This window comes from Cebidichthys violaceus, unplaced genomic scaffold, assembly GCF_023349555.1.
Source record: "Cebidichthys violaceus isolate CVI_PGR_0920_01 unplaced genomic scaffold, fCebVio1.0.p SCAF_25, whole genome shotgun sequence".
Lineage (NCBI taxonomy): Eukaryota > Metazoa > Chordata > Actinopteri > Perciformes > Stichaeidae > Cebidichthys > Cebidichthys violaceus.
Genome location: NW_027176428.1, coordinates 5,337,447 through 5,362,375, shown reverse-complemented (window position 1 = coordinate 5,362,375; position 24,929 = coordinate 5,337,447). Strand labels below are relative to the sequence as shown.

The 24,929-nt window shown below is 41.8% G+C and overlaps 2 protein-coding genes across 2 annotated transcripts; one reads left to right on the top strand and one right to left on the bottom strand.

The window, feature by feature from the left end:
- Window positions 1–622: 622 nt before the first annotated feature.
- LOC137879686 (matrix remodeling-associated protein 8-like) lies at window positions 623–9,997 on the top strand. Its single transcript, XM_068720590.1, has 12 exons — window positions 623–869; window positions 1,483–1,509; window positions 1,593–1,898; window positions 2,539–2,640; window positions 2,723–2,856; window positions 2,992–3,171; window positions 4,258–4,399; window positions 7,758–7,916; window positions 8,002–8,026; window positions 8,173–8,258; window positions 8,334–8,405; window positions 8,487–9,997. The coding sequence occupies exons 1-12, from the start codon at window positions 818–820 to the stop codon at window positions 8,507–8,509; spliced, it is 1,308 nt and encodes a 435-aa protein (XP_068576691.1). The 5' UTR covers window positions 623–817; the 3' UTR covers window positions 8,510–9,997.
- per3 (period circadian clock 3) lies at window positions 9,978–24,264 on the bottom strand. The gene is made up of 22 exons (XM_068720589.1): window positions 24,117–24,264; window positions 21,022–21,435; window positions 19,544–19,704; window positions 19,286–19,404; window positions 18,978–19,176; window positions 18,467–18,518; window positions 17,930–18,078; window positions 17,698–17,776; window positions 17,493–17,599; window positions 17,124–17,280; window positions 16,799–16,907; window positions 15,088–15,216; window positions 14,884–14,992; window positions 14,673–14,784; window positions 14,424–14,566; window positions 14,141–14,302; window positions 13,781–14,032; window positions 12,799–13,658; window positions 12,503–12,689; window positions 12,095–12,281; window positions 11,405–11,555; window positions 9,978–11,313 (listed from the first exon to the last, which is right to left on the bottom strand). The coding sequence occupies exons 2-22, from the start codon at window positions 21,297–21,299 to the stop codon at window positions 11,191–11,193; spliced, it is 3,825 nt and encodes a 1,274-aa protein (XP_068576690.1). The 5' UTR covers window positions 21,300–21,435; window positions 24,117–24,264; the 3' UTR covers window positions 9,978–11,190.
- Between the last annotated feature and the right edge of the window lie 665 nt (window positions 24,265–24,929).

The following is a 24,929-nucleotide window of genomic DNA, read 5'->3' as shown; positions in this document are numbered from 1 at the left end:
TAGGCTAAATATTGCAATATCCAGTAAATGTCATACAGTGCACTTCAAATGGCTTATTTATTATTACATGTGTGGTGGATTAATTTAATAATGACGATCAATGACAAATTATAGCTTCATGTAGGCCTCCTGATTAAATGTTGGATATTCCTTTTATTAAAAAAATTCAATCTTTTTTCACTTCCCGTTAGTTTAAGCAAGCAATGTAATTGTTGTCAAGCAATGAAAATGGTTATTGCGTTATTATTATTATTATTATTATTATTATTATTATTATTATTATTATTATTATTATTATTATTATTATTAATGCTCTGTTCAAGCAGCATTTTAATCTTCTGGCTGCTTAAGGTTGAGACAATTTTATTAAACTATTGGGTAGAGTAATCGATTACAATGCATGTAGAATTATATTTTGATTGAAACTGTTGATCTAAAAAGTAACTAGTAAACATAGCTATTACACAAATTAAGTTGTGTTAAGTGCATTTTGAAATGCAGTGAAGTGGAGAACATATATATTCTGGCAATATTTCTACTGTTTAGGTTTTGTGAGGAGGGGGATGTACATGCAGGTCGGTGGTGTCGGGTTTCATTTTCCGGGTGGGATCAGTTCAGTTCGGTCCTGTTTTGGTTCAGTGTTGAAGCCCCGGCGTGGCGTTGCCTGTTACTTACTCAGACTTTGAGAAATCTGACCAAATCCAGTCCTGCTGCCGCTGCGGATGGATCTAGATATATATTGAGTGTTTTCTTACCTGCAGGACCGTCTGCCTGGTGCACAGCCTTGACAAGTCGCAGTATCGTTACAATAGTAAACATGAAGCTCGAGAGGGAGGGCATCGTTTTTCAGGCTCTTCTCTTGATCCATAGTAAGTAGGCTGGAGTTTGGTATGTGTATCATTGTTTCACATAAAGGTGCATGTAGAGTACGCAAAGATAATAACTTATCATTATTGTTTTAGAACTGTAGCCCATTAAGGCCAAACATCTGCATCATTAAAATGTATAGTTTTTCATTATTTTTATTATTTCCTCTTTTTCTTTGAAGAGATTTAGCTTCATATTTTAAGACTTTGAAATTACTACGCTTGTTTAAACTGTTTAGTGTAAACATGTCAGTTAATTTGCTGACAGCTAGAGACAGATATGATCTATTTAAATATTTTCAGTCTAATATTAAAGCCAGACCTGATGCTTCCCTCCTGTCCACCTCATGCTTCCAACACAGACACACACATTCCTGTCAGATGAGTTTTACTGACTCAGTGTCAAAAGCATCAAGATTCACCCCACTGCACATCATGAATAGCAGTCAAAGAGTAGAATTTACGCTATTGATTTCAATTAGAGATATTTATTTTTTTCAAAACAGATGCAGTAAATTGTTTGTTGGTGATTTTATTTACATAACATGGAGTGGCTGTCTGAAGGTCTGTTTTAGTGATTATCCTGTTAACTTTCCCTCCTGTTTCTCTATTTCAGTCCCTGTGGTCTGCCTCTTCACTGCAGGTATGTTTCTCTTTGTGTGTGTGCAGTTATAATTCATTCTGAATGTCTCAGCGTGTAAACTCAACACCCTCTCTGCCCTTCAGTGTCTGGTCAGTCTGACAGCAGCAGCAGTGTGGTGGTGGCAGGGTATAATGTGAGCGCCACCGCTGGGTCGAGGGTGGTGCTGCAGTGTGTGAGCGGCCGCATGGTGTGGACCAGGGACAGATTGAGGGACAGGCAGAGGGTGGTCCACTGGGACATGTACCGGGCCCATCCAGACTACGCCATGGAGAGGGTGCTGGACATGTTTTCCGCAGGAGACCAGAGGATCTACAACTCTTACAACCTGGGCAGGGTTGGCCTCAGCCCAAGAGCCTTCAGGGACGGAAACTTCTCTCTGGTCATCAAAGGTCACACTCATTGTTTTTGACTTGTTGGTCAATTTGTCTCATTATTTGAGACAAATTGACTGTCAGATCCATTTTTTTTATTCATCCACCAGTTTTGGTTCATGTCAGTATGGAATCAAAGTAAAAATGTGAAAGAATTTTTCTTGAGATAGGTTATCCATCCGTTACTTTAAAATTGCTTTAATTCATTCATTTGTTTGTCTGTTTGAATTGCATTTTGCCACAGTAATACAGCTGAAAAGGGAATTTTTCAGTATACATGGTAAACCAGATCTTAATGCATCCCATCTCAGCCTACACAACAGTCATCTCTTTATCTATTATTTCACAAAAATGTATTAATTTTAATGTGGTTAACAGAAGTGGTCTTTGTTTCAGGCGAGGCAGCCCACCTCTTTCGTAAAACTTGTGGGAAACTCCCAACACCCACACAATAACACAATTCAAAGTTGACTCCAAAGCAAAATATTTTGATTCCAGAATGAATAAAAGGAATAAATGTGACGTTAACATGATTTATAACTCATAAACCACAGCAAAGTGGTGTTGTTTTTTTGAAGTCTTTTAGGAGAGATAACATTGATTTTACCCGACATTATCAGCAGGTCTGCATATTCTGTGTTTCTACTCGTGATTATAGACGTGACGATGAATGACAGAGGTCTGTACTCCTGTAACCTCCACCATCTTTACTGCAACCTGTACGAGACAGTCAGAGTACAGCTCAACGTCACTAAGTCACGTACGTATCACACTACACAGACTATCAGCATCTTCAACGCATAGCAACTTTAAAGCTGACTCCATTTGTCTTTTCATTAAAGGTCGTAAAGAGCAGCGCTTCTGGGATGGACACAAGGCGGTGTACGTGGTGCTGCTTGGTAGTACTGTGGTGCTGCCGTGCATCAACCGCCGTAACGTGTGGACAGACTGGAGCAACGAGGAGGAGGACCAGCAGGTGCGTGGAGTGCATGAGCTTCTTTGGAGGTTTTCCTCAGACATTAGGTCTCAGTCTAGATTTACTTTTAATTTAAAGGGATTATGTGATATTTACTGAAAAGTGTAACTCCTTCCCTAACTTGGCGGCCTCCAGGTGGTCCACTGGGACCGTCAGTCCCCAGGAGTCCGCCACGACCGCGCTGACCGGCTGGTGGACCTGTACGCTTCTGGGGAGCAGCGAAGCTACGGACCGCTGTTCCTCCAGAGGAAGATGAACATCAGCAGTCAAGCCTTCTCAGAGGGAGACTTTTCTCTTTCCATATCTGATCTGCAGGTTTGTGTGTGTAAAAGAAGAGTAATTTAACAGAAAACGCCTCAAGAGCCTGATAGCTTCAGTACTCATAGTAAAAATATACTTCCATATGAGGTACACTGCCCACACTGGATACCCCCTAACTGTGTGTGTACATGTATACAGTGTTTCCAGAACACATGGAACCTTCATTAGTAATGCAGCTCTTTATCACTCTGTTGGGAAAAAGAGGTTGGCAGTCAAAGTAAGTTGTGCAGTAACATAAAAAACTGTGTAATATCTATCTAAAAGGACTTCCTACCAGTCCCCTTGCTGCCATTTAGTGATAGCAAGCAGAGAACGTTTACAGTCACAGTTTAGGAATGTCAAGGTCCCCGGTGTTTTTTTGATAGAGCTCATAAATCATAACATTTAGGTTAAACACAGGCTCAGCGGGCTTAACGACAACACTGTGGCACATGTCCAGGATTCCTGTCAGCTACAGGCAACACTCATTCTACTGTCAGACCACTTCTGTTCATGTTTTGTGTTTCAAAATTTAAAAGAAGAATCAATGAGCTCTAATGTAACACAAAATCTAGAACGATTTTTGCTCAATCAGAAGTATTAAGCGTTCTCAAATGATCCCATTTGCTTAAATGAGCATTGATTCTACACAAGAGCAGGCTATGTTTTGCAAAGTGCATGCAAAGGGCATTTCTCTACCTTCAAAACTGCTCGGATGTCAGACATTCTTGACATTTTTATGTCTATTTTTGTTGTAAGGGTAACCATCAAAAATAGTCATTTTATTTTGAAATGAGGAAGAGCACTTTCAATAGGGGTTTACGGTTTAAATTAATGTAAAGAGATCTTTAACAACATCAGAAACCTTTATTAGTATGGATTTAATTGGTGTCTTGTGTTTGTGTGTACATTCAAATTAATTCATTCAGTTGTTCTTGAATTCTAGCTTCTTTTTTGTTGTTGGTGTTGTTTACATTTTGATCACAGATGGTTTCATATGGAGGCACATACAGTGGCATTTAATGTGTGTGTGTGTGTGTGTGTGTGTGTGTGTGTGTGTGTGTGTGTGTGTGTATTTGTCTGTCTACATTTAACACACAGTACAGAGACCAGGGGATGTATTCCTGCCACCTCCACCACCATTACTGTGGTCTACATGAGAGGAGAGAGTTTCAGGTCACAGTGGAAGCACCAGTGATTCAGACCACACTGCCAGCCAAAGCACTGCCCAGTGAAGACAAAGGTAACACACACACACACACACACACACACACACACACACACACACACACACACACACACACACACACACACACTCCTCCTGCTCTAGTTATAGTGAGTCAGTGTAAGTGCCTTAGCAGAGAGAATGTTTTATGGCTTAGTGGATTTAAGCTATCATGAGAACAATTAGGATAAACAAAACACACATCTGTTCTTTCCTTCACTCCTCCCCTCTGTGCCTTCTTGTTTTGTCCTCAAGCCATGGTTCGTCTCTGCCTCGGACTCTCCACAGGTTCAAAGTAACAGTATAGATGGAGAGAAGAGGAAGAGGGGAAGAAAAGCTCTTATTTCTGAACTTTTATGTTTTGTTTCATGAGAGATTTCTTTCTTCCACTGTCAGCTTGTCTGACGCCAGACCCCTGAAACCACACACACTCCCTCACAGCCCAGTCCTCCAAACCTCACCCTCATCACCCTCACCTTTCTTCTCACCCTCCACTCTTTTGTCATTATGCCACTACTCGACAGACTTTCGTGTTATTGCTTTGTCTTGTTTGCGGGGTCTGCTTTTGTCTTTAGTACATCATTCAACTGTCTTTTCGCCATGCTCCTCCCCGTTTCTCCTCTCTCAATTGTTTAGTTCACATTTCTAAGTGCTTTGACCTGCCTGAGAAATTCTTTCCCTGAGTGCAAATTAGAAAGAGAAGACAGAAAAGAGAGGAAGAGAGAGCATTGGCTCGATGGCATGCCAGTTGCCTTCCTCAAATTCCTGTAGAATGAGAACGTCTTTTTGGTGCGTGTGTCTGTGTTTCCAGAAGGTAACTGAAACAAAGCCCATAATGGCAGATGTATCAATGTGTGGAACTCATTGAGAGAGGTTTGGAAATGAAAAAGGCCTGTGGTCAAGTCAGTCTGTGTGAGTATACGTGTGCGTTTCTCTGTGTGTGTGTGTGTGTGTGTGTGTGTCAAAGAGCATGCCAAGTCCGATCTCATTTCGGAGGAATCTCTCGGATACAGTCTTTGGACACAATTAATCCCTCACTTCCGGAGCTGTAATAATACAGTAGGATTGCACCATGGGAATTTTACTGGTTAGAAACAAGATGCATAAATGATAAATCTTCCAGCACAGGAGTGAGTTTGTACAGTTTCTTCCTCTGTGCTCTTAAACAGTAGAGTCTGTAGTATTTTATCATCTTATCTGCTCCTGTTTTGCCCTCTCTGACTGTCTGCTGCCCTGTTGACTTTGGCTCTCTCCTGACATTCTGAAGACGTTTCACTCTTCCGTTTGTCCAGCCTTCTCTCTGATTTCCCCCCATAAAGGATCCCACATGCTCAGGTTTGTTTTTCATCTTTGCTCCTGTCGCTCTTTTCCATCGCATTCCTCACTTTCTTTTTGCCTTCCTTTATGAAGCAAGATAACTGTTTTTGGTGGTTCATGGACAAGAGCAGGAAATTTGCTTATTCTGCGTGGCAGCAGCACAGCAAGCTGGCAACACAGACAGACTAGCCCAGAGATGGATGAGGTTTTTGAGAGTCTGTTGATGAAATAGCAGAGAACAGATCTAGGTCACCCCTCCCTCACTCCCATCAGAGTTATTTCTCAGTGCAGTTTGAGCAGGAAGAGGACGGGGCAACCAGTCTAAACACACACACATACAGTATGTTCCCATCTGGGCACGAGTCAGCAGAAAATGGCTTTAAACTAAATAAAAGGATCAGAGGATTTGTAACGTTAATGAACATGTTGTTTTCATGTACTCTGCAGCTGTGTATGCGCTATAAGTTTGTGTTTGGGATCAAGGTCTTTTCTAGCTTCATTTTGAGAGACAAACCTCTGGAGAAACATCTCACTGTCCCCTTCCTCTCCCTTGGCTCTCCTCTTCTGTTCCACCCCACTCTGTCCTTCCTTCACTCCTCCTTCTCTCCTCACTTCTCTGTGTTTTACTGCCAGGAAAAGTAAATCACGGCATGACTTTCTGTCTGGATCTCATTTTGGCTCAAATGTGTTGAGTCTGAGGTCCACAGCTGCTTCTTGCCTTGCACTTTTTAAACGAGGCAAAATGAAACCAGGCTTTCCCTCACCCCTCTGTTTCTCAACACTCTGTTCTCAACAGAACCGCACATATCACCTGATGCTTAATTATTCTTCACTGCCCTGGAAATGTGTTAAGCATTTCTTTACAGCCAGAAAATGTCATTACATGTAAAATGAAACACTTTGCAAGGTGTCAGAGTTTATATCACACACACTCACACACGTGCAACAACAAATGTACACGCATATGCAGCCACACGCACAGACTGAAAATGATTTTTGTTGGGCATGGACTCTCCGAGCTTTAGATCTAGTACGCTGCTACAAACACACATAAGACACAAATCAGTGGATGAAAGACTGGATTAGTTTGATCCAGACTTTTTGTGTGTTTTGTGTCCCAAACAAATTGGTAACAAAAATTAAATTCTATTAAACAAAGTGACAGTGTGTCAAAATCAGAATTATTATTTATACATGAAAAAAGAGATTATTTTCCTTCTTTAAATTATTTCCTTGTTCATTGACGAAATAAGGATTTTGTACAGTAGTAACTGGTCACTATATAACAAAAATGTACATATTTGCATCCATACTAGCATCTATACATGGCTGTTCATGAGCATGCTTACATGCTCACAATGACTTTGATACACTAAGCTAATGGTAAGACGGCATTATTTACATGTTTTTGACTTATCTCAGCATGGTAGCATGCTTACATTCGCTAGTTAGCACTAAATACAAAGTTGCTGAGGTTGGTGGAAATATCGATAGTCATATATTGAAATTTATGACAACAAAAAGTTTAACCTAATGAGTGCGCTAGATTAAGGGATAACCAAAGTTAGAACTATTCTAACGAAGGGGATACTAATATTTCCAAAATTTTATGACAATCCTTCAAAAGGTTGAGACATTTCACTAAAACCTACAAATGGCAACCTCATGGGGGCGACTGAGGGAAAAAGATAGTAAGAAAATGTAAAATCAGGGAATCATGAAGGTCTGCCAATCCAAAAACGAGATGTTGCAATGTTTCACAGGATAATTGAAAAAGAAACAAGGCCTGCTGATGGTGCTGGAGGAAAAGTCAAAGTATCACCAAAGGAAGATTCCGATAGTTGTCAAGATATTTCAATCTGGACCATAGCAGTGGATGGACTGACCAGCACTAATAAAGTTCAATGGATTTCTGGGTTACTCATGACTTATGTAATGTCTGTTCAATGCAAGGTCTGGTCTTGTTATTACATTTGTAAAAACTCACAATGATTCATTAGTCTGTTTGTAAAGGAAAAGAAAAAAGGAAGCTCTTAATGCTGACTGTTGTGATTCTCAGATACCAGTAAGGCTGAATCACCGCGAGTCATCAATGTTATTCTGCCCGACCAGAGGCACCACTTTCTCATGCCGCTGGGCTATGTCCTCACCTCCTTCCTGCTCCTGGCATTCATTATCCTCATCATCATCCTCATCACACGCAGACGAACAACCAAAGGTCTGACCTGCAGTACCTCAGTCTGACTGTAGATTTACACTGAATCTATATTTCTGAATCTCATCTAATTTTCCTGTGTTTTCAGAGTTTTACCCGCAGTCATCCATGAGGTGAGAACACACAAACACACTCACATAACCAGTCTTTCCCCTTTAACACACACACACACACACACACACACACACACACACACACACACACACACACACACACACACACACACACACACACACACGTGTCTTTCTTACTGTGATAGGTCCAGCAGAAGTCCCAGCAGCTCGGAAGAGTATGAGATGGACGTTGCTGAAGTGAGCGCATGCAGTCGGGAGGAGAGAAGATTTGGTGAGTCAGATGAAAGAGAGAAAAAGTGACTTTTGTCTTGACTGCGTGTTTTGACTTTCTCCTGTGTGATTTTAGACTACAAGAACAACCTGCGTAAAGAGAAGGTCCACATGAACACTCAGCCTAAAGTCATTGATCTTGACAAAGGTAACACACACACACAAGTCAGCCATCATTAATTGTTTTCTCATTTTCCTTCATCTTAATATTGGCTTGGCTTCTTTGCAGAGATGCAGAAATTTTCTAAGTGAGGAAAAGTGAAACTGGAGTCACTGGCTGGTCCAGAGGCTGCACATACTCAACACTTCCACACTGCCTTGTGTCCAGACAGGAGAGGCAGCAAGAGATAAAAAAAAATGTTGTGAAATTCAGAAAACCAGTAAATACAGCTCACACTGAGGCATTGTGTTTTCAAATTGTCCGTATTAGTAACAAAGAAAAGCTGATTTTGTATTAATTGTACTTGATCAAACAAAGAAAACTGGACTTGGTCCACTGTGCACAGCAAAATAGCGCCACCCAGAGGAGAATCTAAACCCGAGCCTTGACTGTTGATGAAAGAGCAAGTGTGCATACATTGAATTAAGTTGTGATTGAGTGAATATGAATTATGGGTTATTACAGCTTTGGTCATTATTCCTTAAGTTTAAACAAATATTTTCATTTCTTTCTTACTCACAAATCCATCTTGGCTTAACTGACTGGAATGAGGCACCACTGAGAGGCTACTATCAGTGTGTACTACTTTCTGTAGGCTTTGATTAACTGTATGCTAACTGGCCAATGAAGCAGTGTGTAAAAATGTATCATTTTGATGTGCTAAAATTCAATGTTTGACGCTGATGTTTAGTTGAAGTTGGTTATTCATGATTTGTTTGAGGAGATAACGTTGTCTATTTGTATTCAAATGAATGAAATAGTATTAAGTGAGTGTGGACAAAAGAAATGTTTGGAAATAGGATAGAAGCACAGATGAAGCAGCCAAATGAATTCAGTTGATTTTACCATTTTTATACTTGTGCTTTTCCTACCATGCCAAAAGTAGGCCAATATCAACATAGTGGTTCCCAATCTGTTAAGTTAAAGTTAAGCTTCATGTTTTGGATTTTTTATATTTCTTTATCTTTCCCAAATGGGCCAGATTCATAGATCTTTTCCACAACAGGTAACATTTTCACTTCGCAGGACAAGCAAAGGTGGAACAAAAAAGTTTTTTTTTGTTCCAGCAATTTAGCATGTTATTAACTGCACCTGTGTTTGTTGAGTCGGACCATCTGTTTTGCATTTATTTTAATTCAGGTGGAAAAAATACAAAATGCATTTGAATTTATGTAATGATGTTTGTTGTTTCGCCACCCCAATTTAGATAAAGATAAACAGGATATAAAATCTTAAAATGTCACCATGTGATTTTGTAGGAAGTTAACTTCTCTGGGCATGACCTCTGTGTCCTCATTGGTAATTACAGCCCTGGTTGTGGTGTCAAGTACACACTTATGTACACACTTTGCTGCTGACATCTGCGCTTTTTGAATGTTTTGTGTCGAGTCTGCACCTACTGGTCGCACTGATGAGTGTATAAATAAATTAAAATAGGTATCAGCATAGCTATTTCTTAATTTGAATGTATTCATCTTAACAGTCACACCTAAGTACATATACGTACATAGTTCATTTATTCATTCCTTTGTGTCACAAACAAACAGTTCCTGAATTCAAGATAAACGGCTTTTTATACACTTTGTGAAGTTTTTTTTGTGTCCCTTTTCTAAAAAATAAATGGTACTGTAATATACTTTCAATTTAAAAGTGGTAGAAAGCCCTGGTCTGTCTAGCACTGCTGGACAACTGTATCAAAGGAAGCACGCGCACATGCACTCTCTCTCTCTCTCTCTCTCTCTCTCGCTCTCTCTCTCTCACAAACTCAAACTCAAACTCAAACTCACTCACTCACTCACTCAACTGCAATCTGAAGCCAGTAAAAGAGTTCCAACATTCACAGAGCTACAATGGGTTAGTTAATCCCCCTCTGTCTCTCTTAGTCAAATAGACACAGAGTAAGAGGAAATTCATACATTAAGTAAACCTAGGATCACAGGACATGTTGGGCCACCCTGTATGTTTACAATTTAAGGACGTTTTGGACATTGGGGTGGACTCGTTATGTAGCACTAAATTCAGTTTGAAATGATCAACATGTTTGCTGTTCGAAAGTCAAGAGTAAAATAAAAGTTGATGTTCTACACAAGAGGAAACGGACCTATGGAATAAGATAATACACTCCAATAACAATGAACAAGACTAGAATCTGAACATTACAAACAGAGAGCTGCAAATGTGTCTTTGTCTTCATGTCCTTTAAAAGAAATCTCCATGTGTCAACCACGGTAAATCACTATGCAGTTGAAGGAGTTGCTGTGGTACACGTACTGTACAACCTGCGTTCCGTGTCTCTGGAGGAGAGTCTGGCGTGTGTTTTGAAACTCAAAATGTGCCAGCGCCATCTTTGTCTCCGTCAGCCAATCACACTGATCCGACAGAGCGAGTGTGCGTACACAGTTTTCATGTTCAAGGGCAGCAACCATGGGACCGTCTTCCTATATTGAGTGTCAAGTGGTCCATGGTGCCATTTACTGGTCAGTCTTAAATACAAACTAAACCCCTACAGGGCTCTATGAACACAACAAGAAGAGAGGTATAATATTCATGGTCCGATAAAGGCAGTCTCAGTAGGCTGACTGTCTCTTTTACCTCCTCTGTTCCTCAGAGCATGGCCCAGCCTTCCGATACCTTTACAAAACATGTAAAACGTCAAACTAAAGCATAGGGACCCACTCCTCCAGAGTTGTCAGAAGAAATGCATGGTGGGAATTGGCAGGGCTGGTTCGCTGTGAGCTGGGTGGGTGGCTGTTTGTTTTGAGGTCCAGGTCTCTCAGGTGTCCACCACAGGTCTCACGTAGCCCTGCTGGGAGATCTCCAGAGGGGACGGGTTATCAAGGGCAGTAGGCTGAGGCGAGTGGGCTACCCCTGGGCTCGAGTTACAACTCACACAACCCTGTGAGACACAAAGACACATTAAACATGTGTTCAGGTGAGGAAAAAGATGAATATGTTTGTGGTGAGTGCACGTGATCGGAGAGCTCCACCTGCGTGTCTATCTCCTCTGGCATAGTGTGCTGATGGATCCAGGGATGGACCTCAGCCAGCTCCTCTCTCTGCTGCTGGCAAAACCAGGGCTGGAGGGGCTGAAGCACCCGAAGCTTCTCCCTGTCCTCTGCCAACACCTCACCCTGGTCCCTAGAGGAGAGAAAAGACAAGATACAGGACGAAGGGCTAAATGACAACTTACACATAAAAGACAATACATTTTTTGACTTACATACAAGGAATGGACCATGTCATTAAAAAAATCAGCTAAGCAGCTACCCTCACTAGAGGACAACTGCATTAAAGACACACAGTGATTGTCCAGAAAAATAAGATCATGGGAATTACAGAGGCATTAAACAACTGTCGAGCTGTCAAGTTTTATAGAATGTCATTAGAATGATGGCAAACACAAAAATACTTGAATCTCTTTGAGAGATTGTAAAAGATGCTAAATAGGTTGCATTTGTCAAGCTTGGGTTGGTTCAAAGTTTAATGCCATCTTATAATATGTATAATCTAAATATAATATAATATGAGTATTGCTTTTACGGTATATTCCCCGCCACCAAACGATGGTGATTTCAAATGTAAATCACATTGATACTTTGCTCGTCTCGGGTTGAACTGTTGTATTTTTGTTCATCATGAGTGGAATGGAAACAGCAAGAGTGGTGTTGTGGGTGTACCTGGTGTGGATCTGGTACGTCATCATGACACGCTCGGGCATGTGCTGGATCATGCCCCAAAGTGAGTTCTCTGCCCGAGTGTCTAAGCCGAGCTGGTGCTCTGCCGATGCCTCCTGGCTCTTACGGGCTTTGCGTGATGTGTCCGATGAGTCATTGCTGGCAAAGTATTTGCTGCTGTTGCTGCTGCCTGTAAGCCAGGGAATGCTCTACATCAGTCACTTCACCCTACTAGTAAGTCAAACTGTTGCTGTCCTGTCTCGCACTGTCCTCTACTATATATATATTTTTTTAAATGTATCTAAATACATTTTATGCAGATTGTTTTGACTATGAATTGGTTTTACAAATATTGTGAAGGGGACTGTTTGTTTGCGTGTGTATTGTATGCATGTGTGTTTTCCCTCTTACCAGTGTGTGAGGTGGAGGTTCCATTCGAGCCAAATCCAGATCCCAGGGATCCTCCAGACTCCGCTGACCCAGACCCTGAGGTGTTGGAGCCGGTCCCTGACCTGGCATCCTCCTGCAGCAGCATGTCAAGCAGCTCACTGGATGTAGACTGGGCATTATGGTTCCCAGACTCACCGGGGTTATCACCCTGATAACGGAAAAGGTTTAACAGAACTCATCCAAGTGCTTATGCTGTGAATAATATTGGAGAGCCATGTGCTGTAGCAACATATACTGGGTATGTGTGACAGACTGACCTGGTTGGCATGTTGTTCGTGGAGGCTCTCTGCGTGGTTGTGCCAGGTGCTGCTAAGCCCTTCACTCGGCTTTGGAAGCTCCTCCTGCAGCAAGTTCAGCTGCAGCGGAGAACTCGAGCGAGAGCTGGAGAATAAAGCCTGAGGCTCAGCGGCCTCCTCCTCTTCCCCGTCAGAGGAGCTGGCTCTAGGTGAGCAAATCAGGGGGCCCATGCAGGAATGAGTGCTGGGGCCAGGCTGGGCTTGGACCTGGGGCTGAGAGAAGGGGACACTGCCAGGAGAAAAACCCGTCAGGGTGATGGGTGCCTGGGGCAGCATGGAAGGAGCGGATGGTGGGTAGATGGACGGGTAACCTGGAGTAAATGTTGGGTAGCTGGGCAGGATGACTGTCATGACCGGAGTCATGTAAGGGTTGATGCTCTGGGCGGGAACGATGGGCTGCAGGTTATGAAAGTTCTGGATATTCTGAAAGGGCTCCATTTGGAATGGTTGCATGCCCTGCAAGCTCTGAGCAGACTGCATGATGTTAAAGTTATAGCTCAGCTGGGTTTGGTCAGGAGACTGCAGCACCATGGGGGTTGCTCCAGGCAGCTGTTGTGGTCTGGGCGGTTGCTCCGGACCAGGCTGGTTTGCCATCATGGGGAAGAATGACGCCTGGAGTGGGGATGTTTGGCTGTAGGGTGCCCCCATCTGGGGCTGGGAGGACTCTGAGGAGGGCCAGGAGGAGTCTGGGACACGGCGAGGAGGGCCAGCTGGGGAAGTGTAACTGTCAAAGGAACCCTGGGGTTTGGGGCGCTTGTGTCTGGGCTTTCCTCTCCGAGAGCAGTTCAACCCACTGGTGCTCACTGGACGTCGGTAGTTGCCTGTGTAGGGATGGACACAGGCTGCAGAATAAGTTTGTGTGACGGTGCGAACATGTAAAAATGATACTCAGTAGTCATTAAATCCACACATGTTGCTGCTCCCATTTAAAAGTATTTCATACCTGGGTGGTGGGAGTGAGCCATAGAGCTGTTGTCCAGCTGCAGATAGGAGCTGTAGGGGCTTTGGAGGATGCGATGGCAGAAACGATCCACATACTCTTGCTCCTCCTTCTGGGTGTGAGCTGACAACACCTCCTTGGTGAGACCTATAAACCTTCGTTCTTCTGCGGCGGGGCTTGGGGCAGGACGGACGGAGGTCGGAGCAGCATCAGCAGGCTCACTGCCCATTGGGGCGTCCTCTAATGCCATGGCCTCTGCAGGAGAACATTGAGGAAAAAAGAGCTATAGAACAGTTGCAAAAGAGCAATACCCAAAAGTGACCCCCATGATCTGAAACACAGATGTAAGATATGTTAACGTACCTGATTCAGGTTGTGGAACATGGACGATGGTGCTGCTGTACGAACACTGGCTGGTGACAGAGACTACACTCATGGCTTTAGTGGACATTGTGATATCTGTCAGAGGCGCTCCAACAACTGCCGCCGCCGTCGGGGCCACTGATGCCGCACTGTCCAACACCACTGGGAAGTGAGAAGAAACAAGTATAACAGTTAATGTGGCTTTTGGAAGGAGAATTACAAAATATTCCCCAAATGATCAGCGGTTGTAGTAAATTGTGTGGTGTAAGTGGCGTGTTTATACCATCTGAGCTGGCCTGAGCCGTGTCGGTGGCTCCAGCAGGCTTGTCGTCTTCTGAGGATGAGGACGAAGGGGAGGAGGAGGTGGCCAGGGAGTGAGAGTCACTCTTCCGTTTGAGGGCTGGGCCTGTACAACTCTCCAAATATCTTGAAGACAAATGCACACAATTAATGTGTGACAGGATTTATGTGCTTCAGCACGTAATGAACTGAAACGATCCAAGAGTGGTATGATGATGCTCCCACCACACACCTGATGATGTTGTCCACACTGTTGATCTGCTGATAGGAGGGAATATGCGTTTGCTTCCTGCCCTCTTCATGATCTAGGACCTTAGAGTTGGAGACTGCAGGGGGCAGACGTGCTGGGGGAATAAAGGATCATTTTACCCAATATTGAAATATTTACACACTTAAATACTGTATTTGTGTACGTTTTGCATTTGTGCTTGGGGCTACATTACCTGTGACTGGTTTGCCAAGCAGAGCAACTTTGTGGTTGGAGCCCAGATAAGCCTGCTGGCCCCAACTCTTGACTCGATTCACATCAGCACAGATCTGCTGCAAAGTCACCTGCAATAACACAAACACAATGCATCAGCATGATGAACCTTGGCAGCAGCGTTACCACTGGCTTCCTGGCTTGTGATCTCACTGTGACTTCTCACCGGTTTGCGGTGTGAGTCCTCCCACAGGTTGCCATTGCTGTCACTTGAAGAAGCCACACTAATGTAGTGCTCATGAGAGCCGTTACTCCCCAAACTGCCATACCCACTGGAACCATTGTTATGGATCGGCTGTGGAGGAGAGACACAAAGGAGTGAAGGCACTGGAGAAACGCTGACACACAAACAGAAAGAAAAAGATAAAGCAAGAGATCAGTGTGTGTGTGTGTGTGTGTGTGTGTGTGTGTGTGTGTGTGTGTGTGTGTGTGTGTGTGTGTGTTCAATAGAGAGGCCTACTTGTATTTGTTTAAAGTTGTGCTTAATACCTCTCATGCTCATGAAATTCAAAGTTTGTACAGCGATTGTGTGTATGTTTTAGTATGTCGTTATGACCCCCTCCCTTCCACTAGGGGTCTGTGTCCTATTTGCTGTCTCTCTTCTGTCTTTCAGGATGTTGATTGTCAGCTAATGAGCCACACCTGAGCCTGCTGTGGTTCCAGCTTTAAAGGCCCAATCCCAATGTCCCCCCTAAGGCCTTAAACCCTGAACCCGAAGGGACTTGCAGAGACTGCAAGGGCTTAAAATGGTGTAAATACAAATGGGACAGCACTTTGCTGCAACATATCACGTTACCATGAAAATGTCAAAAATGATGATGTACAATTGTGGGTATATATTTTAACTTTTCACTCCCTGATTTGAATGTCTTCCAGGCTCTTTCCTCACAGGATGAGCGGTAATGTCAAATAATATATTTACTTGTTTTTGTCAAAACAGCTTCAATGACAAAATGAAATATTTGATGAATGAATAAATAAATAAATATCCTCTGAGTTCATGTGTTTTTTTTGTTCCATATTATTCCAACCTGTAATATTTCTGTGTAAATTTAATATGAAAGGCTGAGCACACGCTTCTACTGGTTACCCTGTGTTTAATGTCACATTGCAAGGAATTGTGGTTAATTCCCTTGGGCAAAGTCTGCATCTAATGCTGACTTACGGAAAGTGATAGTAAAAGGCTTAAAATGTCTGCGATTGGGCCAACGTCTCTCTTATTTGGGCTGGTGTGAAAGCGGTCACTCGAACCATGGTTTGGACCAAACAACTGACTGGTTTGTTTGTGGTGGGACAGCAAACAAACTAACCACAGGATTTCCTGACATCAGATATGTCATTTTTAGTGTTTTCCATCTGCTGACTGTGAAATCGGTTCAGGAAGCAATCTTATAATTGATCTGTATTTAAGGACATGTATATAAGCACATCAATCAGCGCAGCTATTTTCCCTTATTAATAGGTCAAACACCGTAAAAAGTGGGTGACAGTTATAATACGCCTTATGCACATGTCCGTTCGCTCCCTGGCATTAATACCATGCAAATTAGTCACAACATGTCACATTTGTTATAATTCAAAGAACATAAATATACACAGAAGCATCAAATTGCATAAACTCCTGTCACTGGAATTTGATTTCTCCATGTGGGTGCTGATGATGCAGGAGAACAATCAAAGGGTTACCTGTCTGTATGAGGTATTTACCCCTTTGGTTCAGTTGTAAAAAGTCAGTGTGAACAGGAACTGGACCAGAACTACAATTTAACATTGTATAATGTTTGACCTTGGTTCAGACCAAATAGGCCAAACTACAGGTGTGAAAAAAATCCATAGATAATGATAAATATTTGAATGAACTGCACTGAAATACCAACCTGCAGGAAGAGCTTATAGATCTTGGCTTGCAGAGCTTTTATTTCCTCATGGGCGACTGTGACGTCCTCCTTTGTCGGTGCAGCAAACACATCCTCATTCATTGGACTCCTGGTCACAAAAGACGACAGCACGGTGATGTCATCCTTACTATGATGCTATTTCATTTAATATTACTCTTAGCAACAACAGCACTGCTACTGCACTTTCCCATAAAACAGGTGGATTACAGGACAGACCAAAACCCCCAGAGCTGAACACATTGAGATTTTTTTTGTTGTGAATATAACACTTTAAACTGTTTAATTCTGCGCTGTTGCTACTTACGTCCTGACTTTGTGCCGTCCAATGATGAAGGCCACCTTGCGGCTCCAAGGGTTAATGAAGCTGGACCAGCTAGTGTCCAAGGTGATGTGGTCTCCATTCTGACAGCGCAGACGCACCGGAGAGTGCTCGAACGGAGACTGGCCTGCATACTTCAACACTACATGAGGCATCGAGAGTTTGAAGAGAGGAGAGCGGTGAAGATGTAGTAGACTATGTCACTGATTAGTCATTATAAACTGTGTGAAACCTTGAGTGGATCCCAATTGGGGGAACAACTAAGTATTTTTGTTATTGATTGATATACTTATTCTTTTCCCATAAATCAATTAATTGTCTAGTATATTCATTGTCAAAATAAATAATACTTACCTTTGCGGTGCATAGATAGCATGAGGAGGCGGTCATCTGGGTGAATCCAAGTCAACAACGACGTGCCAATCAGATCCTGGGGAAGGTATCCCAGCAGCGGCACAGCCCTGTGGATCACAAGCATCAAATCAGCTTCACCAACACACCAACATTTTTAAAAAGCTCAATGTAAACTCTGTGCACATGTTGGTGTGTGTGTACTGACCTGTCATCCACTTCCAGGAACACACAGCCGGGTGAGTGCGTGGTGGTGAAGATGCGCTTGTCCATGGAGATCCGAGGTGCTGCATGAGCGAATGAGATCAATGTCAGGAATATGTTAAAGGGATCTTGTCATATTAAAAAGGTATGTGTCCAAACACAAGTCAAACAAAGAAGTAAATAAACAACTTCTTGTTAACTATTCAATGCGCAGTTTGGCGTGTCAATAATTGTACCCTCATATCCAGAGATGATGCGTTCAGCCAGCGCCAGACAGCATGGCTCCTCCTCTTCCCCACTACTTCCTGTTCCCTGCACTGTCAGCAGGTAGGGTGTCATCCGGAACGGGTTGTAGCGCATCTCACCCTCACGGTCCTTCCCGCCCCTAAAACATGAATTCAAATGTTTATTTCTACTGTGATTTATGATGTTTACAAAAGCCGTTTTAGTCAACTAATATTAAACACCAACAAAATTAAGACTACTGCCATACCTACATCTTTCTTCTGCTAAATAAACAATACAACAATATATGCCTATTTGCTCGATCTTTAGCTCTATGAAGTCCTATGGGGTTGGCAGGATGTATGAGGAGCTTTAAAAAGTGATTCGCTGCGGTGCTTTACTGAAATCTTTTGGTAAAAATTGGTGATTGTGGGAAATTTGAGATAATGTTCTTCTGTGGGATTCATGTTCCCTGAACACATTCGATTTCCCCAGAGAGTTACCATTGTTCTGTAATTACAAATCCCAAACAGAATGAAGATACTGACCGGATTCTGCAGAAGAAAGACTTGACTTGGGCACAGTCAAACAGAACCCCCGCTGCAGAGACAAACAGAAACAAGTTAGTTATCTACCAGCTCTTTAGGTTACTTCAGTTATGTGCAATGATTCACAGTTATGTACAGAAACAAAACTCAGATTAAGACAGAAAATACCTACAACAAACACTGTGGTAAAGTATATAAATATACAGTTAATTTAAATATAACCTGGAAAAAATAACTTTAATATATCTTGAAACATAACTAACTTATGTTGTTTAGTTGTAAATCTGATTTGTTTTGTGTTGTCAGTATTTATTCATTTATTCAATAATTCTTCATGATGTCACAGCTGCTGAATCTCAAAGCACATTTTACAAGTTATCCTGTAAAAATACCGTACCAAGGGAAACAATACAATAAAACTATAACTGAAAACTCATTTACTGCTTTCATAAACTAAACAAGAAATAATGAAAAGCCTATGCAAAATATAATAAATGTGGTCCAAACACACCTGTATGTGAGTTGCTCCAGGGTGGCAGATGTGGCTGAGCTGTGTGCGAGTAGAAGACATTAACATCTTGGTGGAACAGCAGCTCCACAAACTTGGCCGACTCCAGGAACCTCCTCTTGCAGCAAAGGATGCTGGGAGTCTGCTCTGACGCGTACAGCACGCTGCCGCTCGACAGGGAGAAAACCACCATGAAGGAGTCCTACACACGGACAGAAACAGACACACAAACAAAAGCAGTAAACACACATACACTCAGACACACGTATGTGCACATATGTATGCAAGTGTAAATGTGAGTGTGTTTGTACCGTGTTTTTAAGGGTGTGTTCAGATGTGACTCTCTCCAACTCTTCCAGGGTGCAAACTGTGGCCTCTCTCCTCTCATCCTGGCCATTTCGCATCAGCAGTTTGTAGTAGTTGCTGTTGGCTACAGAGAACAACACAGACACACATGCTGCTTTGAAATGAGACCAAATGATATCAGGCTTGTTGGAGGAAAAAAAAGACTACTCTGATTTCAAAGATAAAAAAACAGCTTCTAAGTGTAACAAAAGTTTCTGGTTTACCTTGCACTTGTTTGACACAGCGGAGTGCGTAATGTAAGGCCTCCACAGTGCTGGCTTTGCTGCGACTGCTTTTGTCTGATGGAATCCTCTTCTTCATCTCAGCCACGGTGACCATCACCTCTCTGTGGGCCTGCCCTCTGCTACCATCTGTATTCTCACTGCTACTCACACATTCAGAGAGTGTAATAAGATGCAGCGGCAAACATAGAGTTTTTAAGCCCTGATTTAAAAAGAACTGAAAGTTGGAGCAGACGTTTTCTGACGTGTTGGTGCATAAAAACGGAATGCTGCTTCTCCGTTAGGGCCGGGCGATATGGATAAAATCAACTGTCATGATATTTTTGATCAAATACCTTCATCTCAATATTCTGATAATAGTGTAGGGCTGACAATTGCTGCTTCCACAAAATATTTACACAGTGACATTTTTGATATATTTGTGATATGCATTTTATTGTGCATATAACAACTAAAAGGGTAAAAGGCAAATAATTGAACAGCTAAAACCGGCAGGTGAGTTCAGCAAATTACATCACTTTCCTGTAATGCAGCCATTAAAACCAGGGAAATGCAACATATTACGATATCCTAAATCCAAGACTCATATCATGAAATTGATTTAATATCAATATATTACCCAACCCTATTCTCCATTATAGTTTTGACTCTGGGGACAATCAGAGGACCCGTGGAAGGTTCATAACAGAGCAGCAAGCTTTGTAAACTAACAGTGGTATTTTAAATAAAGTTGTTTGACAAAAGGGCAAATCATAAATTCACAACCAAAACTGTTGGTTGTAAATATTCATCACAGTCACACTTTAACCTTTTCTTCGTGCTGTAGCCAATGTTTTATAATGGTTTCCCTGTGGACTAATCGGTGGTTTTGGTCTTAGTCGACTAAGATTTCTTTTGACGATAAGTCGTTTTTTATGTTTTTTTCATGCTGAATGACTTATTGACCAAGAAACTTAAGAACACATCTCTATAAGATATAAAGTGGTACTTATGTTTGATTTTTTTATGCAGAAACTCTTCAACTTTTATAGACCTGTCCATCAAATAAACTTATCGATTAGTCAAAAAAATCTTATGAGTGGCAACTAATAATTTCTTTGGTTGGTGGACGGCCCTAATAATTAGCAACATTATGATTGCACTGACTTTTGTTGTTACCTCCAAAATAAATGGTGAGTAATCTGGCAAAACTGTTAGCTTGTTTTCAACCTGTATGATCATCTTACTGGTCATGTGTCTTGGCACATTACGAGTTCTGAGCCTATTACTAGGTTAGTACACCAAAGTAAGAGCTGGATAAAACTAAAGGACAGAGCTACAAAAATACAAACCCAAGTCGGGGTACACTGTGCTTTTTAAAACTTGTTCTGAGTTCTGAGTAAAGAAAGTGGCAACAACTTGGGTCACTGTGGTATAAGGCATAAGACAAAAAGTCAAGGCACAAGAAAACAGGCAAATACCTCTTGGTTGAAGCTGATACACTTCCAGGGCTGTGATTGGCCGAGGATGAGAGGTTGTGCGACCCGCTAGTCAGTTCCTCGTCTTCCTGCCCCACTTCTCCACCTGAAGCTCTGCTCTCCTCCCACCTGAGGGGTTCTGACTGAGCCCCTCCGTCCTGTTGCTCTAGCGACAACCTCCCCTCCTCTCCGAGGCCTCCTGTGGGCGACGGTAACGCAGACTCCTCACCATCTGAACCGCTGTCACCTCCGGGCATCTCCATGCTTTGGTCACACATCATTAGTAGTTTGTCCAGTTAAGGTGGTCAGTAGGGTTCTTCATATGTTCAACAAGGGGAATGGGTTCCATGTGGTGACAATAAATAAGTATTCATTCAATCAGTGCTGAATGTAGAATGTGAGGGTCTGCCGTGAGCACTGTAAGATAAAAAGGAAGTAATGAGAGATGATAAGAAACAGGATCAGCACTGAGTGTGCAGGACTGAATTCACAACATGGAAGAAATAGATAATTTCTTAGGGAATGTCTTAGCTGTGGGATTGAGCCCTGAAAAAATAACAAACAAATCTGAGCGTGCGTATTGAAACTTAATTTTTACAGTGTGAACACATTGAATAGTCTAATCCTCTTAGAATCAGTGTGGCGTACACTGGGACACAGCTATGATATGGACGCAGGCGATCATTTCTATAGCAGGAACAGAACTGGTGTAATTAATAACATTCTATTCAGGTTTGCTAGTTCCAGGCATCGCTTTAACTAGGAATATTGAATGAAACAGAGCTATCATTAATGTAATTAGTTACCAGTGCTGTGCTTTTCATAGTACTGGAAACCCCCTAAATTCAAATGCCAAAAACTTGTGCCAAGTCTGATGCGGCAAAAGCTCCAAATGTAAAAAACAAAACAAAAAATACATATAACCAAATGCAAACTAATTTTTTGTGCAACAAGACCATGTTTTTAATTTCTCAAATATCAACAAACACAATCAACCTTGTTATCTAATGCTATCTGACTATCAAACTGGCTCTTTGCTTTCTGACTCATTCCCATCATCCACGATTCACACATATGGGCACATTTCAACCATCAATACTGTCAACACCAACTCTGCTAAATGCCAACCTTTACACACCACCAGCAACACAATAATAATGTGATACTCTCCAGCATAATAGCTGAGAAATGTTCCTCATCTTTCCTTCCAATCAAATGCAGCTAAAATGCATTTGCCTTCACCATTCAAGTGCCTTTTAACAGCTTTTTACAGCCATCATAATCAGCTGCTAAACAAAACAAAAATTATCAAAAACTGCAGCTACCACCGCATACAGAAATACTGTCTCAAGTCATAGGAGAATGGCTTATGCACTCCGAATTGAGCAAGCTGGTTATGTAATCCTGCAGTGACGACCTGGTCAACGACGCAGGACATTTCCACAGGCTCCTGTTTTTACCTCTCAGTGTGTCTCCCTCCTTATCTGTGTCTCGCTTGTCTTGTCTCAGTGCTTTGTGTATGTGGTGCAGAGTTGTAATGTTGTACCGCTGTATTAAAAATGACAGTTATAATACCGTGTACATTAGCTTGTCTACGGCATTGCAAAAAAAAGAAACAGACAGGAGCAGTGTGGCTGCAATGTGTAAAGTAAAAGCGTGATATTTTCTTAAATGGTTATCATACCATACATTTTTTGTACTTTCCTCCACCACTTCTCAGACGGGAAACGTGTAAGTACATTGTGATACAGAAAAATTGGTGATTGGCACTTTCAGTACTGTTTGTAGACACACAAGTGATATTCATAATTACGGCCAAATGGGGATTTTCTACACCAAAGAAAAGCCATGAGCCATGCAGTGTAGTGCTCAAGTCAACGGAATTGTGTCTCCTGTATGTTTCTAAAATGATTGTTTGATAGCTTGATATGTCCTCTTTTGAGTGTATTTGGATGCCACAATATAGATTTTAAAAAAGCAATTAAGGAGCCAATCTTGTTTCTCAAACACACTCAAATCTCATGATATGAACCATCTCTGGTGGAATGAAAGCTTGCTGAGCCATACTTGCATGCACATGTACACACAACACCAACACCAACACACACACACACACACACACACACACACACACACACACACACACACACACACACACACAACATTCCTGCAAATACGGAAGTAAAAGCTGGATATTCATCCCCAGGGCACCATTTGGTTATGAAATCACATTATTACCTTATATTATTAAAAATGTATGAGTTGAGCTATATGCAGCCGGAAGTAGTATAGAGAGCCTGTAAGGGCATCTATAAAAAGCGCACATCACACACACAAGGTGTTTACTACAATTGTGTCAACACACACGAATATGAAGGAGGATTTAAAGTTAACATTGATAGCCTATCTGCTTTAAATGCTTTCGTCCACTACCAGAAGAAACGTTTCAACAACAACCCACGACCTGTTCCCACTCAAAACAAACACTCACTACCCCTCCTCACGCGAACCCAGTAACCTCAAGAAACCCAGTAACCTCACCACCAGTAACGTGACATCATTCAGGCAGTCACTACTCCACCGAAGACTAAAGCACAACATTATGACGTTATTAATATTACATTATTGTGTATACTGCCATACACCTGGCGAGCTGCAAATTACATTGTATGACCTATTAACATTGTAGTGTAAATATATAATGTGAACATTAGTAAATCCTGGTACTAGTTAGACTGTAAGTAAGCTAACGTTTTTAATTATTATCGTATAAAGTCATCTGCTAGTACAGACCCTAATATGATAACTGAACTTGTTATTCACGCAATGCAAAGCGTGGCAGAGCAACATTAGCTAACGTTACAGTTTGTTATTAACTTGCAAAAGCCCCTGACTTATGGCAGAGATGTCAACGTTATTTAGTTCAAACATTAGCGAAGTCGTACTGTACTGTTTGGAGATGTTGGAGTATCCCACACAAGAGTATTCTGGTACTAAAGACAACGATTAAATATAGTTTGTTTACATCCTCTGTGGTTGGTTCCGTGGGCCAGGTGGCTAGCTGAGCTCGTTAACGACACTTCTGGTGTCACTTTTACCTTTACGACTCCACGTGTGTCTCCGCTTCAATATCCGAGAGATAAAACTCGCCGGGCCGCATTATAGGTGTTTTTAAAATTATGTTCTAGTCATGTATGTTAGCAAAATCGACATCTATTCCGAAGCGCTTGGCACATTTGTGCAACGTGAGACAGGCGCATTATAACTCCGCCCACTGCATGATGATTGGACAGACGAAAATTGCATCTCTCGTGTGATTGGACATCCCACATAACAGTAGGTGTGGTTAATACAGCATGCTCTCATGGCTTGGTGGTTCACGTGGATCTCAATGTTACGCAACAGAGGGACAACAAGCCGTTTATCCACCTCTACTACCACATGAATGAACAGCTATATATGGTCCAACTGATGCACTTCACTTGATGTCTCCGACAAGAAATCTTTTAATTGTTTTTTTCTTTTTACTCATTAAATAATTGTAAGTTAGCTGACATATTAACAATATGAGGACATTTGTTGAGTCAAATGTCAAGAATCACAAGGAGATGGACACAATTAATCATTGTTTTTGATTGTGATCATGTGCAAATGTTTGCTAGTTAGCCATGGCCTGATATAGTTAATATCTTTGGAGATTTTGGAGCATTGATCATTAAAAAAACTAATTGTTAATATTTTCAGACAAACATAGCTGCTTGATTGCTTTAAAAGCAATAATTAATTTCAGCCCTAATTTGGTTCTCTTAAGTTTTACAATCTGGTCATGAAGGAAACTTCTTCTTGGTATCACAAAGAAACTTAAATTGGAAGTTGAAAACAATTTGATACAGTGATGTATGTAATATCTT

Bases quoted from the DNA above. Each gene is read 5' to 3' on its own strand.
- LOC137879686 (XM_068720590.1), top strand. From the start codon at position 818: ATGAAGCTCGAGAGGGAGGGCATCGTTTTTCAGGCTCTTCTCTTGATC. The intron at 870-1,482 runs GTAAGTAGGCTG...TCTCTATTTCAG, and splicing joins GGCTCTTCTCTTGATCCATA to TCCCTGTGGTCTGCCTCTTC. The intron at 8,406-8,486 runs GTAACACACACA...GCTTCTTTGCAG, and splicing joins AGTCATTGATCTTGACAAAG to AGATGCAGAAATTTTCTAAG.
- per3 (XM_068720589.1), bottom strand. From the start codon at position 21,299: ATGATGTGTGACCAAAGCATGGAGATGCCCGGAGGTGACAGCGGTTCA. The intron at 14,785-14,883 runs GTAATGTAGCCC...TTATTCCCCCAG, and splicing joins GCTTGGCAAACCAGTCACAG to CACGTCTGCCCCCTGCAGTC. The intron at 14,567-14,672 runs GTGTGTGGTGGG...TTTGTCTTCAAG, and splicing joins AGTGTGGACAACATCATCAG to ATATTTGGAGAGTTGTACAG.